The sequence below is a fragment of the Squalius cephalus genome, assembly GCF_949319135.1.
Source record: "Squalius cephalus genome assembly, contig: scaffold_42, whole genome shotgun sequence".
In the NCBI taxonomy this organism is placed as follows: domain Eukaryota; kingdom Metazoa; phylum Chordata; class Actinopteri; order Cypriniformes; family Leuciscidae; genus Squalius; species Squalius cephalus.
Window position 1 is genome coordinate 399,537 of NW_027645824.1, and position 16,500 is coordinate 416,036.

A 16,500-nucleotide genomic window follows, 5' to 3' on the forward strand; every position below is an offset into this window, starting at 1 on the left:
ACCCTGCAAAAAAAAAATTCGCATGGGGGGGCGTATATTTCACAACACGGTCGTAAAAAACTCACTTGCGGCGGCCTCCTTCCCCTCTCTACCGCTGCTCATGTGCGTTTGTTTTGATCGGAGCAAGCCAACTGTATCGTGTGGAGCTATGTCTACCGAGGTGGGTAATCTGGTAATACATCATACATGCGTGTGTGTTTATGTCGAATTGCCGTAAAGCAATTCGTGTTTCGCGCTCGTTCTCGTTCTCGCTTCTCACGAGACTTCCAATTTCTATCTTTCCGGGACGGTAGTCCCACTCCCAAGTTGCAAGGTTGGTTTTCCGCCTGGGAACGCTGGGGGGAGCGGGGAAAGTCACCAATATCACCAGAACAGGTTGTTTAACCATCCAAATGAATTCTAGACAGTTTTATTAAGTTAAAAAAGTTGCCAAGTTCTCCTTTAACAGAGCTTTCACACTGCACGCGGATGCAGTCCGTCGATGATCGATCCGTTCCAGTATACAGCAGTGCAGAGATCGTTTCCGCACCGAGTCTATTTTCGCTGTGCTGCAAACGCTGAATTAAAGTGACAGCGCATGTTTCGTGGTCAAAATTAACACAGATTGACCTGAAAATGTAGTAATTTCACCACAAGTGCGATTAATTAAATAAAATGTATTAATCTCACCATAAATGTATTTAATTAAACACTACTTTTTTCACTTTAAGACCGGGGTAAAGCAAGGAAAACTACAATTTACCTCAACAAGGCGACATAATGAACGACACCCGTCTTATTCGTGGAGGTGGAAAACAAGTTCTTTGTGACATGCAAGATTTATTGTATTAAAATTGAAATGCAAAAGATTTTAATATAAGTACATGGTTAAATATTTTACCACTTGCTTGAGCAACTTAATATATAATTATATAGAAGTAATGCATTGAATAATTCATTGTTTAAATTGTGTTTAAACGTGAACGCGCGTTCACAGCAGTACTGCGTCTGACAGGATAATTCTCTCCAATAAATGCATCATAGAAATAAAAAACTTCTCACAAAAAAAGCCCATTTAAAATTTGTTTGTCATATAAATGTATTAACTAACATTAAAGCTTCAGTAGGTAACTTTTGTAAAAATGTATTTTTTACATATTTATTAAAACTGTCATTATGTCCTGACAGTAGAATATGAGACAGATAATCTGTGAAAAAAATCAAGCCCCTCAGGCTCCTCCCAGTGGTCCTATTGCCATTAGCAGAAATACACCGCTCCCGGTAAGAAACAACCAATCAGAGCCAGGAGGAGTGTCTTAGGAGTGTCAATCATGCTCGTGTGAGCGCTGATCACCCCCCTCTCCTGCACAGCGCGTGCGGCCATTCAAAATCAATACTGCCATTGTGCCGCAGCTGTGCTAATGACGGATAAACAATCCAAACTGCCAATTCCTCGTGTGACACCAGCTCATAAAATAACGGGTAAACGGAAAAAGACAGATGACGATGAAAAAAAATCCAAAAAGAAAGAATTTGATAGAGTCCGAAATAAAACGAGGGTCGGAGCGGCTTTTCAGAGGTGGAGGGAGCTACGTGTCCTGAAAGGATTTAAAACCGATGCCGAGTTAGCCACATTTCTGCTTGACAAGTAAGTATCCCTGCTTGATTTGTTTCATTTTTTAAGAACTACACAACTAAGATAATTTCAAAACAGGCCTGACAAATTATGTATGGCATGATTTCTTGTAGATTTCAGGGTTGTGCTTCGCATATAACATCAACACCAACCAAACATCCAAAAATAATGTACTAGCAAACCTTATTTAGCATTACATATCACTAGAATAATTTTCAGGTCAACGTTTTCTAAAAACTCCCTACTGCAGCTTTATAGTTATAACTAGCTCGTTAGCGAATCAAAAAAAATTTTTTTTGAACTTTACCAATATCGATATGCTAGCTTGATAGTGAGTACTAAAATACATCTTATTTGTTTATATTCATAATGATAAAGTTAGATTTTTTTATTACATGTGATTCTGACATGATGTCACTGCATGCACTGCGCTCTCTGCTCGTCTCAGGTAAATAATGCGTCCTCCAGCTCAGCGGTCGCGCGTTCATGTGTTTTGGGGGCGTGGCTTTGGAAGGAGCCCAGAAGGGAGAGGGTGGACTGAATGGAAATAATGAGCTCTCTTTAAAACAGTCGTGAGAGGTCTACATACACTCGATTTTTATAATTTCTTTTTCAGAATACTTACATTTAAATTATGTATTGATATATACATAAAGTTTAAACAAATTTGAAAAAGAAGTTTTTTAGACCATTCCTACCTACAGCAGCTTTAACGAACAATGAATGAGCAATATATTTGTTAGTATTTATAAATCTTTTTTTAGTTGTTAGTTAAAAAATAAAACTATTTAAGCTCTGGTCCATTAAAGGTCCCATTCCATGGATTATTTTTATTATTTTATAATGTTTCCAGGGGTGCCCTTATAATGTTAGTATGTGTCACAAATCCGGTCTGTGGCCTTCTGCACGATAGCCACCAGAGGTCGCTTCTCCATCATATTGACTCACACCACATAGCACACTGGACTGCATTTCCCATCATCCATTGCACGGACGACACACACAGCTGATTACACTAATCACGCTCCCAGCTGAGAACTATCTCACAATCACTATCACCCAATCACACACTCTTTATAAGCCTTGGACTTTCTCTCTGGGATCGCCGAGTATTGTATAGCGCATATCATAGTGATAGCTACTCTACGGAGCCCACGCAGTTGTTTTAAGTCTTGCCTTGCCTGTTTTCTCGTGTTTTGATATCTGCCTGTTTCCTGGATTAACCCTTTGCCTTGCCCTTCGGACTCTGTTTGCCTCTCGTTTGGATCATTGCTTGTGTACCTGGATTATCTCTCTGCCTTGCCCTGTTGGATATTGTTCACCGATCGTAGACCCACGCTTGCCCTAGGATCTCTCTTGTGTCTTGCCTGTACCATACCTGTTTACCGTTGTCTGACCTTTGCCTGTTTACCATGTTTATAAATAAAAGCTTGCACATGGATCCGCACGCCTCACGTCTCCGTTACAGAATGTTTTTTAGATCAAAAATTGTTATAATTTAGAAATAAAAGGCATATTTCCTAGCCTGATTTCATTCCCTGGTTTGAACACTCTGTTTGAAGGGGCGTGTCTGCTGTGAGACTTCAGTGTAAACGCCCTCTGCTGTGATTGGCTGACATGCTTGCATATGAAATATCTGGCATTACATGTGGAACTATCTGGAAAACTTTTACTATTACAGCTATTATACGTTTTTACTATTACAGCTATCGGGATTAACGAATCATGAGAAGTTTTTTAAGTATTTAGATCTATTACCATCACATAAAAGGTTGCAGTTATGAGCATTGAGCAGATGACAGTCTGTTGATCGCGTGAATGAAGATCTTATCATTGCAACGCAGTTTCTGCACTCTCACTAATGATTTCACCAATGCAAACATGAGGCATATAAATACAGTAAGAGCTTCGTTGTGCAGTGTAACAGCGTCATTGATTTCATAACGAGTTTTGGCAAGAGTCCAGATAAACTCGCGCTGTGTCACCGACAGCAGCTTGGGCGATTGGAAAGGGATTGTTCTTTGATCGCTTTCTGTATATTAATCACAGTTTAAGTAAGATTATTTTCATCCTACTAAGAGAAACGAACGATGTGAAGAGTGATCGCTACTTCCATATTAAATCACTACTTACCGCTTGCTGGAATATAGTTGAAATTGCCCCCTTCGTCAGTATGAAACGCTGAGAGAAGTCTGCTTGATATTATTCCAGGTTAGAAAAACAGTCCGTGGTGAAATGGACAGAGCAAACTAACAACTTCGAATTAAACTTTTGCGGTATCCGATTATAGATAAACATCAACCACGTCTGTTGACATTTCGCCATCAATACGCCTGTCACTGCATGAAAAGTGGGATTTTCGACAGTTACCGGCGCTGTAGATTGTCGTGAAAGTTCAGGTTTACGACTGCAAACGGCAATTTACAGGCAACACTGCAAACTGTCGGAAATTGTCGGAAATTGACGTGGGACTTGCTTGCCCCATGACCCCCCTCCCTCTAATGCTTTAACATGTAAATGAGACTGCTGTGAGCTTTACAAATGCAAATGAGGGTAGCAGGGGGAGTTTTATCCCAGGTGACTAAAAGGTATTAACTTAATTCTAAAAAAAATACAATACAATACAATATTTATTTATAACGCACAATTAAAAACAGCCAAGGCTGACCAAAGTGCTGTACAGGGCAATAGATAAAATGCAGGGCAGAAACAGGACAATAAAAAAAAAAAAAAAAAAATTTTACAAGCAAAAAGGGTATTAAAAGCAAGAGAAAATAAATAAGTTTTCAAGGATGTTTTGAAGATGGAAATTGAGGGAGCTAGTCTGATATAGAGGGGTAGACTGTTCCAAAGTTTTGGGCCTGCAGTCGCAAAAGTGCAGTCGCCTCATTTTTTAATATAAATATATATTAACTTAATTATTAACCCCCCCCCCCCCCCCCCGTAACCTGTAAACCTAGGGGAAACACTGATTATGCATTATTTACTTTTATTACTATGTCAAGTACATGTAATATATGTAACAAGGACGCTGTAAAATAGTGTTACCCAGATTTTTGTTCAAACAATTGTTCTCTAAAATGAGAATGTCTCTTTGCCTAGCAAATCATGGTTCATGTACCTGTGGTGTACCTAAAGCCTATTTGCTATTTGAAAAATCCTTATATCCTTATCCTTTATGCGCCACAGAAATCACGTTTCAATAGAAAATATAAACAGAAAGAAAAAAAGTGTCTTTCTTTCTTGGGTCTTTAAGGTTTCAATCTTCCTATAGCTCAGGTAAAGCAAGGCGGTATCAATGGCAAGGTCATGGGTTTTGATTTGCAGGGAACAAATATACTGGTCAAGTGTACTTCAACCCACTTTGGATCAAAACATCTAACAGATGCATATAAATTAAAACATGAAAAGGAGTCATGAGAAATTACTTGAGAGAATGTATCAATTAGTAACATTTTGTTAAGACAGATTAGCTATCACACAGCCAAACACCCCGGTTGAGTTCTGAGGAACTAGATGTGACAGGAGTTGAGGCAGAAGTGACTAGTGAGTTCCAGCACCCGCATACGAGGAGTTGCTGGATGTCATGACACCATTGCCAGACTTAATTTAAACTAGATGCAGCCAGACTTTGAGCGACCCACCTTTTCCCACAATTTACAAATCCCTGGTTTAATTAAATTGAACTAGTGAATATGGCCTGAGACAACTGAGGATAATTTTTTTTAAACAAACAAAAAAACAACATGAAAAAATAAATGCAGGTGTATGTACATTTTCAAATACAGTTTCATGGCCAGTAAAATAAAACCTCCCAAAACACACATCATGCGCTTGCACATCAGTTACATTTCAGTCAACCAAGCAAACAGGAACTGAAAATATTATTACTTTATTTCAAGTTTTTAATTCGCTACAAACATAGCTACAAAAGTAAGTCTAATCACATATTTAAAGTGATTATTTTAAATGATTTATCCAAGCACATCATTATTTTTATTTATTTTTATTTACTTGTCCTCATAATATTTAATCAAAATAACTTCCCCTCCCTTCTCTTCTGTGATGATGGGGCAACCTGTCACTCACATGAGATTACAGCAATTGCAAACCACAACCATTCAATGATCCAATCAAATCCCCATCTGCCACTTGTTATTAATATAATATTTTATTATTGGTCTACGGTCAGAGCAGGGCCAGTTTTCTTATGATTTGTGCTACCCACCCATATTTTGAGTCTGTGAAGATTAAGAAATTTCGTTCTTGTCTATTTTCAAGGGCTAGGAGTATGGCATGAGCTTCAGCTCGGCAGACGACATAACTGTAGTGTCCACTTATACAATGAAAATTCTGTTGGTGAAGACGCTAATAAATGCATCTTTATAGTAATCATTCTTGGTGTGAACAGGCCTTTAGTCATCCCTGTTTTCAAATAAGAAATTAAAATAACATCATAATTTCATAAAATTAAGATTCTTCTTTGTACACAATCTATGCAAAGGTGTGGCATTCTGATGTCTGTATATGCTTCCATGCTGCTGGTGTTGGTTTGATTTGGTTGCAAAAAACAAGCAAATACTGAATGAGTTCTTACCTGTTAAACTCATAGATGTCTTCTATGTTTCCAAATAGAGCACACACCTGTTCTGGCTTGATGGGAAGATCTCCTGTGTCTATGATGTGAGCAAGATAGTCCTGCAAGAGAAAATCAGTCTTGAATATTCAAGAATACTTTTGACTTGCATGAAAGCACAATGACCAGTGGCGGCTTGCCGGGGTTATAGGTCGTCAAAAATTTGCATAGCACCAGCAAAACCCAGCCCCGCTGTTAAGTACACAGTCTTGTACCTTTGTCTTTTTGTCAGATTTTCAAAAATGCTTTTGCTTAACCCTCTGAGGTCGACAAATGCGCCGGCGCGTTTTGGTGGATTTTTTTCACATAGCAGCAACATAGACTTAAAAAAATCCGTCATTTATGGTCATATAAATAAAATAAATACATGATTATAAACTATAGAGGGTCTTCTTTTTTTTGTGTACACTCACATTAACATCAAAACCTTGTTTTTATTTTTAAATAAATAAAATAAACAGGGTGCGCTTTCAGCTCACTCTGTCTCCGCAAAAATCTTTCTGAAACACGTCTGGAAAATGAACTGAAACTCAGCTAATACTTATCACACAACCATGAAACATGCGTCTAAAGAAAGCTTTAAATTTCTACTTTTAAATAAAATTGTCATTCAAAACAAATATTCTCCTGCAAAGTAATCTGTATGAAACTAAAGAGAAGTACAGTTTCTCCCGTCTCATCTAATTATCAGTAATGAGTTTACACCCACTCGCTATTCATAAGATAATGTGCTAGGCGATCTATGCAAAATAGGTAAACGCCCCCTGAAATGCCTTGAAACCAGCAAGTTTCATTCATTCACTTTCCTGCACCGTTGGCATTTTTAAAAATGTTTTTTTTTTTTTTTTAAATGACATTTTACAAACCTACGTTTTGCGCATGTGCTCCTGCACGCACTCTTTCAGTCACAACACAGCAATCAGAGGAGGACGCGCTGAAAACTGTAATGCTGTTCTCTTCCTTCATAACTCGTACTGAGAAGGTTTGAGTTGCAGTGGAATTTGTGACTGTTTCACCTGTTCAACCACATCAAAGTTTCGTAATTAGTAAGTCCGTGCTTTTTCTCTTTTTTTCTTATGTGCTGAAGGGCCGCTGTGCCTTGGTGAAACGGTGTTTGTACGTGAAGAGCTCTTTTCCAAAAGGCCATAAACCTAAAAAAGCTGCCACAAAGAACCAGCAAAAGTAATGATTATGAATATGTAAAATATTGCAATAAGACATTTTAATTGTTTATTAATTTCTGTGTCGGCTGATAGGCTATAATGACTCGCGATCTTCGCAGTAGGCTAGTGAACGCACCGGAGAAATGCACATTTATTAGGCTACATAGTTTTATTTTGTTTTGGATGGTTTTGTTTAGAACCAGCTTTCTGTAAATATATTTCACATTTTTTAGGCCTGTGAGGCGAGTAGGCTACGGTTCGGTTCAAGATGATATAATCTCCAGTTCAAGCACCTTATGTTGTGATTGCTAGCCTATATTTACTTTTATGTATTAAATCCAGGAAATTGGTTAATGAAAAATATATTAAAATTAAGATACAATTAATACAAAACGAAGTTTTAAAGAAAGGCTTTGTGCTTTCTGTTTTTAGGTCTCTGTGAAAGTTTGAAAGTCTTTTGCCGCTTTCAAAGCACTCGCGGCCATAAAGGAGAACTGTCATGTAATATTGTTTTTTTCCTCAAATGCAAACACGAAAAATAAAAGACAAAAGACTTTTTTAAAAAGACAAACCATCAATTTTTTGGAAAATAATTGATGGATTTATAGCGTTTTGGGGGAAAAATTGATAGATTTATAACGTTTTGAAAAGAAAATGTTTTACTTTGAATTTATCATCAACAATATTGTTGTTTGATTTAATAATCACTGCTGCAAGAGGTGCCTAGACCTTCTTTGCCAGTTTGCACATATTTCTTTGAATGATGCAAAAATATCGTCAGCCGCTCCCATTCAGAAAAAAAAACACTGTGCTGTCGTCATGACAGCGCTTCAAAAAACAACCCTCAGGGCTTTAGCTCAAAAATGTGCAGATTTGGAGAAATATTGATAGATTCTCATAGATGTACATCATATTTCTATAGACAGGAATAATATTTACTGAATTTATACCCAAATGCGTCAATATAATCATTATGAGCGCTTCATACTCTGATCTATTGTGTTTTCAATCCATACCAGCAACCTGAGGGCGCTATATGCACAATAATAGTCCATTTATGGAACATGAAGAACCATAATCATGTGACATTCCAGGGAAAAAAAAAAGTGATGCTTCCAACTGTTCCGACTGTGAACCAATTTGGTAGAATATATATATATATATATATATATATATATATGAAGAGTTCAGATGCTTCTGAATGCCATCTGAAATTTTCTTCTAGAATGATCATTTTTATCAAGCTCGTATATTTAAGTTCAGTAATTTCACTTAAATGACAATTAATAGGTAATCTTCATTGCATTTGAGTGAAATTATTGAATTTAAATATACAAACTTGATAAAAATGATCATTCTAGAAGAAAATTTCAGATGGCATTTAGAGGCTTTTGCATCTGAACTATATATATATATATATATATATATATATATATATATATATATTGCTCTTGCATTCTTTCTTGTGGCTAGGTGACACACCTGAATGAATGGCTCTTTAAGTATGCAGCTCATTATGCGGGGGCATTGTCTCCTCAGGTGTGAACCACTTAATATGCATGATCGTTGACGCCCATTACGCATATTGCCTTTCCAAACAGAATGTGTTTTAAAAAAAATTAAATCAATGTATTGTTTTATGAGAATGATTAGGCAGGATGATTTTCACATCATTTTGAAGAAAAAACTCTAGGCGACAACATCCATTAGTCAAAAGCCTTGTGGACACATATTTAGTATGTGTTTTGTGGCCTTATTTTAGAAACTTTCATTTTTATTTTTTCCAATAACCCCGCATAAACATTATTCTCTTAAAAATTCAAACATATACATACATGTTTTTTCACATATTATGGTACCCCCATTTGTGCTACATAGAGTGAATTTACACCTTTGCCATTAACATGTTTATAAATAACTGAAAAAAGGACAAATGTAAGGGCATGTCAGAACATCTCAAGGACCCCAAAAACACCTCAGACCCCAGAGGGTTAAAAAAAATTACAATTTGTAATGTTATGATTTACCTCGTAGCTGATTGGCTTAGTTCGTGGCTTATAACTCCTTATGGGAAAAATTAATGGAAAAAATACTTCTGAAACCAGTGCAGCTGAAAAAGGGGCCATGCAATGTTGCACTCTATAGTCTTAATGGGAGAAGTCAATTAGGCCGCGCTAAGGAATGGTGCGCATTATTGATCATTGGGAACACTTTACAATAAGTTTTCATTAGTTAACATTAGTCAACTACTTTAGATAACATGAACTAAGAATGAACAATACTTCTACAGCATTTATCATTTCAGTTAATGGTAATTTCAACATTTACTAATACATTAAAATCAGAAACTGTATTTGTTAACATTATTTCTGTCATGACAACTCTCGGAGTGATTGGCATGGTAATGGGTATGAAAATGTTGTATGTTTGGTCTTGGCGGAATAGATCTGCTATGCTGCTGCTAGGTTATTGCTGCTACTGCAGAACAAGTATGGGACTTGCTACTGCCAATACATACATGACACGCTGCTGTGAGCAAGTAAGACATGCTGCTGCTGCTGTACAATATAGCATACATGAATTACCCGTAGCAGATCTATACAGGTGGAGCTGGGGAAGGTGGAGGGTTTCTGAAAGCGCACTGCACTGCTAAGGCAAATGCTACCCAGTATTTGAAGGTTGAGCACGCAAGCTCATTTGCTACTGATATGGCAGGAACCAATCAGCTGTGCCCTATAGATAACGATGTGATTATGAACAGGTGAGTTAGCCCTCTGGGGTCTAAGGTGTTTTTGGGGTCCTTGAGATGTTCTGACATGCCCTGACATTTTTGCTTTTTTCAGTTGCTTATAAACATATTAATGGCAAAAAAAAAATTACACACTATTTAGCACAAACAGGGCTACCATGAAATGTGAGCAACAAGAATGTACATGTCTGCATTTTTGAGAGAATAATGTTTATGCGTGGTTATTGAAAAAACTAAAGTTTCTGAAATAAGGTCATAAAACACATTCTAAATATGTGCCAATAAGACTTTTGTCTAAAAGATGTCATCGCCTAGTGTTTTTTCTTCAAAATGAAGTGAAAATCACCCTGCCTTATCATTCACATAACACAATACATTGATTTGAATTTTGCAAAGCACTTTCTGTTTGGAAAGGCCATATGCGGAGTGGGCGTCAACGGTCATGTATATGTAGTAGTTCACACCTGAGGAGACAATGGGGCCCGCATACTTAATTAGCCATTCATTCAGGTGAGTCACTGAGCCACAAGAATGCAAGAGCAACAGTTGGAAGCATCTCAATTCTTTTTTATTTTTCCTCATATTGTGCTTGCAATTTGGCCTATAATATCCAAGGAAAACATGTCTAGTAATTGTGCAGTTAATTCTCATACTGTATTTTCAGTTTTGGAATATTTATGCTCTCCCCAAATTTGTCAATAATAAAACACAATAAAAGTTATTTAAAGAAAAGGCTTATATTTACCTTTTAATAGTTTGTTTACATCTACCTTGTAAATATTTTTTTTATTAAAAAGGTTACAATTACAACAACAATTCAAGTGTAATCTTTCTTTGTAAAAACTAAAGTATACATTTTATCATACATATTTCAAAGTTAACCCTCTGGGGTCTGAGGGGTTTTTGGGGTCCTTGAGATGTTCTGACATGCCCTGACATTTGTGCTTTTTTCAGTTGCTTATAAACATATTAATGGCAAAGGTGTAAATTCACTCTATTTAGCACAAACAGGGCTATCATAATATGTGAACAACTTGCATGTACATGTTTGTATTTTTGAGAGAATAATGTTTATGCATGTTTTTTTTAAAAACAAAAAACTAAAGTTTCTGAAATAAGGCCATAAAACACATTCTAAATATATGTAAATAAGACTTTTGACGAATGGATGTCGTTGCCTTGAATTTTTTCTTCAAAATTATGTGAAAATCATCCTGCCTAATCATTCACATAACACAATACATTGATTTAAATCTTGTAAAACACTTTTTGTTTGGAAAGGCCATATGCGGGTGGGCGTGATTCACACCTGCAGAGTCAATGGGGCCCGCATAATGAGGCTGCATACGTAATGAGCCTTTCATTCAGGTGTGTGACTGAGCCACAAGAATGCAAGGACAATATATAAGTGGTTTGTTGTTTTTTCCACAAATTTTGCTTGCAAATTGTACAATATCCAAGGTAAACATTTCTAGTAATTGTGCAGTTAATTGTTCTCATACTGTATTTTCAGATTTGGAATATATTCTCTTCCCAAATGTGTCACTAATAAAGCTTAATAAAATTATTTAAAGAGAAGGCTTATAATGACCTTTTAAGATTTTGTTTACATCTATCCTTTTATATTGTATAAGGTTATACAATTACAACAACATTTAAAATTGTAACAATATTTCCAGTGTAATCTTTCTTTGTATTCGCGATTCATATTAAAACAGTATTTTTGCCAGCTGTAGTAGCTCCACAACAGCACGCATCTTTGCGTTCATTCATTCCGATTAGAACAAAGCAAACAGAACTGACCTAATTCCTCAGCGGGATCCGTTTGCTCCTCGAAATGATACTTCCAGAACTTCTGAGGTAAATTTTTGCAGGATTATTATCAAGATAGTATTATTCCTCACAGCATCGTAAAGTACATAAGTCTGAAAGTGAACTCGCGGTGTGTGTTATCCAGCTGATGTGGGCGTTTCACAGGTTTGTTTGGATCGGCTCACATTTGTTAATGAAAAAATTACTAAAATTAAGATACAATTGATACAAAACGAAATTCGTTTTAAAGAAAGGATTTGTACTTTCTGTTTTGAGGTCTCTGTGAAAGTTTGAAAGTCTTTTAGTGCTTTTTTTAGAGCGCTCGCGTCCATAATGGAGAACTGTCACGTAATATTGTTTTTTCCTCATAAATGCGAACACGAAAAATAAAAGACAAAAGACTTTTAAGTAAAACTTACTCCGAAATTGTGTCCTCGGCGGAATTTGCTCTTCAAAATGCTGCCGTTCGTCGTCTGTTATAATCTTCCTCTGAGGAAACAACCCGGTATCGTGCATTCTTCCTCGCTGTCCAGAATCATCTGAAGGACGTCTTTATTACCGGAGAAGCGTGCCATACTCAAAACGCGATGAACTATCAGTAAGTCTGATAGAAACTGTGTTTTTATGGCATTGATCGGGGGGCGTATGCGATGATCACCTAAACTATTTACATGTGAATCGCGCCGGGGGCGGGGCGGACGCAGCTGATTATAAAGATAATGAGGCAGAAGGAAAAACGGTACCTCTCCTTGCTTTCAAACGGATTACATGAGTTTAAAACATTTGTTTTTTATATAAATTACTTCATTCAAAAGAAGAGATTTCAAGCTTCATAAAGACATATCTCACGTGCCTGTGTGAGAAGTATTCGCTGAGTTATGATTCATTTTCGGACGCGTTTCAGAATGGACTACACGGAGAGAGAGAAGGCAGAACTCGCTTCGTGTTTATTTTTCTTTATTTGGCGAAAAGCACAACACTTTGTTTTTATTGTGAGTATACACAAAAATAATACACATTTAACAGAATCGATTGATGTATGAAACTCCTATGGAAAATCAAAGTCAACAGAGTATTCATGAGTTTCTTTTACACTGATAAAAAAAAAGCGAGCTGGTATCGCCGGCGATACCGCCGACCTCAGGGGGTTAAGGATTTGATTGATTATTTGATAACTTTATTTTTGACAAAACATATTATATTTAACATAAGCAAATATTGGCAAACAAAAGCTTATTTGAGGTGGCAGATATTTTACATTAAAAATGTATAATCTATCCAAAACTAATCAACGAAATGTTGTCTTTCATATGTCTGTAACATAGGTCTTTCATTTTTATTATAAGAAATATAAATGTTAATTTGCAGTTTAAATCCAGGAAATTTGTTAATGAAAAAATTATTAAAAGTAAGATACAATTGATACAAAACGAAATTCGTTTTAAAGAAAGGATTTGTACTTTCTGTTTTGAGGTCTCTGTGAAAGTTTGAAAGTCTTTTAGTGATTTTTTTAGAGCGCTCGCGTCCATAATGGAGAACTGTCACGTAATATTGTTTTTTCCTCATAAATGCGAACACGAAAAATAAAAGACAAAAGACTTTTAAGTAAAACTTACTCCGAAATTGTGTTCTCGGCGGAATTCGCTCTTCAAAATGCTGCCGTTCGTCGTCTGAGTTACAATCTTCCTCTGAGGAAAAGGTGCATTCTTCCTCGCCGTCCTCATCTGAAGGGCGTCTTTATTACCGGAGAAGCGTGTCATACTCAAAACGCGATGAACTATCAGTAAGTCTGATGAAGAAACTTTTTATGGCATTGATCGGGGGGCGGGTGCGCTGCATACTAGATCATCTAACTATTTACATGTGAATCGCGCCGGGGGCGGGGCGGCCGCAGCTGATTATAGAGATAATGAGGCAGAAGGAAAAACGGTACCTCTCCTTGCTTTCAAACGGATTACATGAGTTGAAAACATTTGTTTTTTATATAAATTACTTCATTTAAAAGAGGAGATTTCAAGCTTCATAAAGACATATCTCACGTGCCTGTGTGAGAAGTATTCGCTGAGTTATGATTCATTTTCGGACGCGTTTCAGAATGGACTACACGGACAGAGAGAAGGCAGAACTCGCTTCGTGTTTATTTTTCTTTATTTGGCGAAAAGCACAACACTTTGTTTTTATTGTGAGTGTACACAAAAATAATACACACTTAACAGGATAGATTGATGTATAACACAAGCATATAAGATAAAAATTAATATTTTTATTTTATTATTTTTTTGCACTCATACGAAAAAAACGAGCCTATCGCGCCGGCGCGATAGCCGACCTCAGGGGGTTAAAGGACCCATTAGCCTGTGCCATCTAGAGTTTCATGTCAGAACTTTGTATTTATTGCACTGTGAACTAACATGAACAAACAAATTAGGGTTTAGGCGGCTTATGAAGAGGGCTGAAAAGGGCAACAACTGTGGTGTCTTTCTTAGGGATCCCAATTCGTCAGTCACCTGATGTAACACTGAACGTGACTGACTGAAAGGGAACATCTAGGTAACTCATGCAACCTGAAGGAGGGAACGCAGACGTTACGTCACGTCGCCACAATCGCTGTGCCAACGCTGAACTACCAGGACACCTCTCGGCTCCCAAGCACAAAACTTGAATGAGTGAGTCCCACACGCTTCCTTATATACACGTCTCATGGGGAGTGGTTCGCGAAGCAAATCTCACTCGTCAATATCTATTGGCTTGTTTTGTTACCACTCAAAGGGGATTGGGCTCTCAGGCGAGATCCTAATTCGTTAGTCACCTGAAGAAATGTCTCCGTTCCCTCCTTCAGGGAATGGGGGTTACATTAGTAACCAAGACACCATTGGCTCAAGGAGCTGATCCGATAATAAAATAATGAGGCGTTGAGTGAAATTGATAACATGTCTAACTACTATGTGCTTAAAAACTTTGCACACTTTACAATGTGACGTTGTAAATGTAGTTTTAAGAGAAAATTTATAAATAAAATGCAATAAATACAGTATGTTGAAGTTAACCCTCTGGGGTCGGCAAACGCGCCCGCGCGTTTTGCTGGATTTTCTTCACATTGTAGCACAATAAACTTAAATTACTCCGTCATTTATGGTCATACAGAAAAAAGAAATATAAAAAAAGAATCTGTGATACTTCTACTTTTGTATGTGTCCACTTACAATCAAATCAAAACATTGTGCTTTTGTAAAATAAAGAAAATAAACAGGGTGTGCTTTCTGCCTCCCCGTCGCGGTGAACTTTTTTTTCTTGAGCACGTCTATAAACTGAAACAAAACTTAGCGAATACTTGCCACACATTTATGAGCCATATACCTTTATAATCATTTAAGTATGTACTTTTATATTATACGAAACAAATAATCTCTGTTTAAGTAATTTGTATAAAACCAACAAGATGTCCAGTATCTCAAACGCTTGCTCATTATTTTTAATTTGACCACGCCCACGCGTGCAAAAGAGATTCACATGCAAATCACCACATGGAACGCGAACGCGCTCGTTACCTCAAAAACAAAGCACGAAAAAACTTCACAAGTCTCTGCTTTTCATCGAGTTTGAAAGACGCGCCTTGAGCTTACACTGGATTTACCTCAGAAGAAGAAGAACGTGATTTGAAGACAAGAAAGATGTAAGGTAAGAAATTCTTACTTATTAGTTTATGTTATTGTTGCATAAACTTCACATTGCAGTTGTACTGTTGCTAGATATATGGTGAATATTATAATATTTAGACCCGTGTTTACTGTTACTGTGTTTGTGGATATCTGCTCAAACGGAGATATGTATATGTAACCATAATGTTTCATATTTTGGAGTGCGTTGTGCGTTTGAATGTTTCATGTTGTTGGGGACTAAATGGGGGACTAGATGACTAAAACCCCTTAGCACTCTCCTAAAAAAGTCCTGGAGCTGCCACTTTAATTTCAAAGATTATCACAAAAGATGGTAAGCATATTAATATTAGTAGCAGCTAATATTTGCTAATATTTTTTCCTATTGGTAAGACTGACTTACTACAGGTGACATTTTGACAATAAAATGTGACATGTACAGTACAGTACACAATTGTACTTCATGCATGTACAGAAAAATTACTGTAATTCACCAAAAGAGTTTTTCATATTCCAATGGTTGTAGTACGTTCCTATTGACCAGACTGTCTTACTACAGGTGAAATTGTGCAAATAGCTCCCTTTATGTATTCACAGTAAACAATTATTTTTCTAAAAAAATTACTGTAATTCAGCAAAACGGGTTTTGGTGACTTTCTACAGGTGAATAATGCTAAATCTCACCTGTAGTAAGTGAGTCTGGTCACTAGGAAAGTACTACAACAATGGCCGTTGCCAGCTATGAGATCACCGAGGTCCAGACTTCTATATTTTTCCAAGGTGTATATAATAGTTGTACGATCTCTGTATGAACTTTTGTCAAAGTGGTAGTTGTGTAGACTGTCAATGCAGGGACAGAAATCTCTCAG

At 36.8% G+C, this 16,500-nt stretch overlaps 1 protein-coding gene across 1 annotated transcript in view; it reads right to left on the bottom strand.

The window, feature by feature from the left end:
- LOC307154161 (pleckstrin homology domain-containing family G member 3) overlaps positions 1 to 16,500 on the bottom strand; it is a 466,245-nt gene that overhangs the window by 216,818 nt on the left and 232,927 nt on the right. Inside the window, exon 4 of the mRNA XM_079898929.1 lies at positions 6,213 to 6,313. Within this exon, the coding sequence (XP_079755055.1) occupies positions 6,213 to 6,313 (101 nt within the window). The remainder of the gene's footprint in view (positions 1 to 6,212; positions 6,314 to 16,500) is intronic.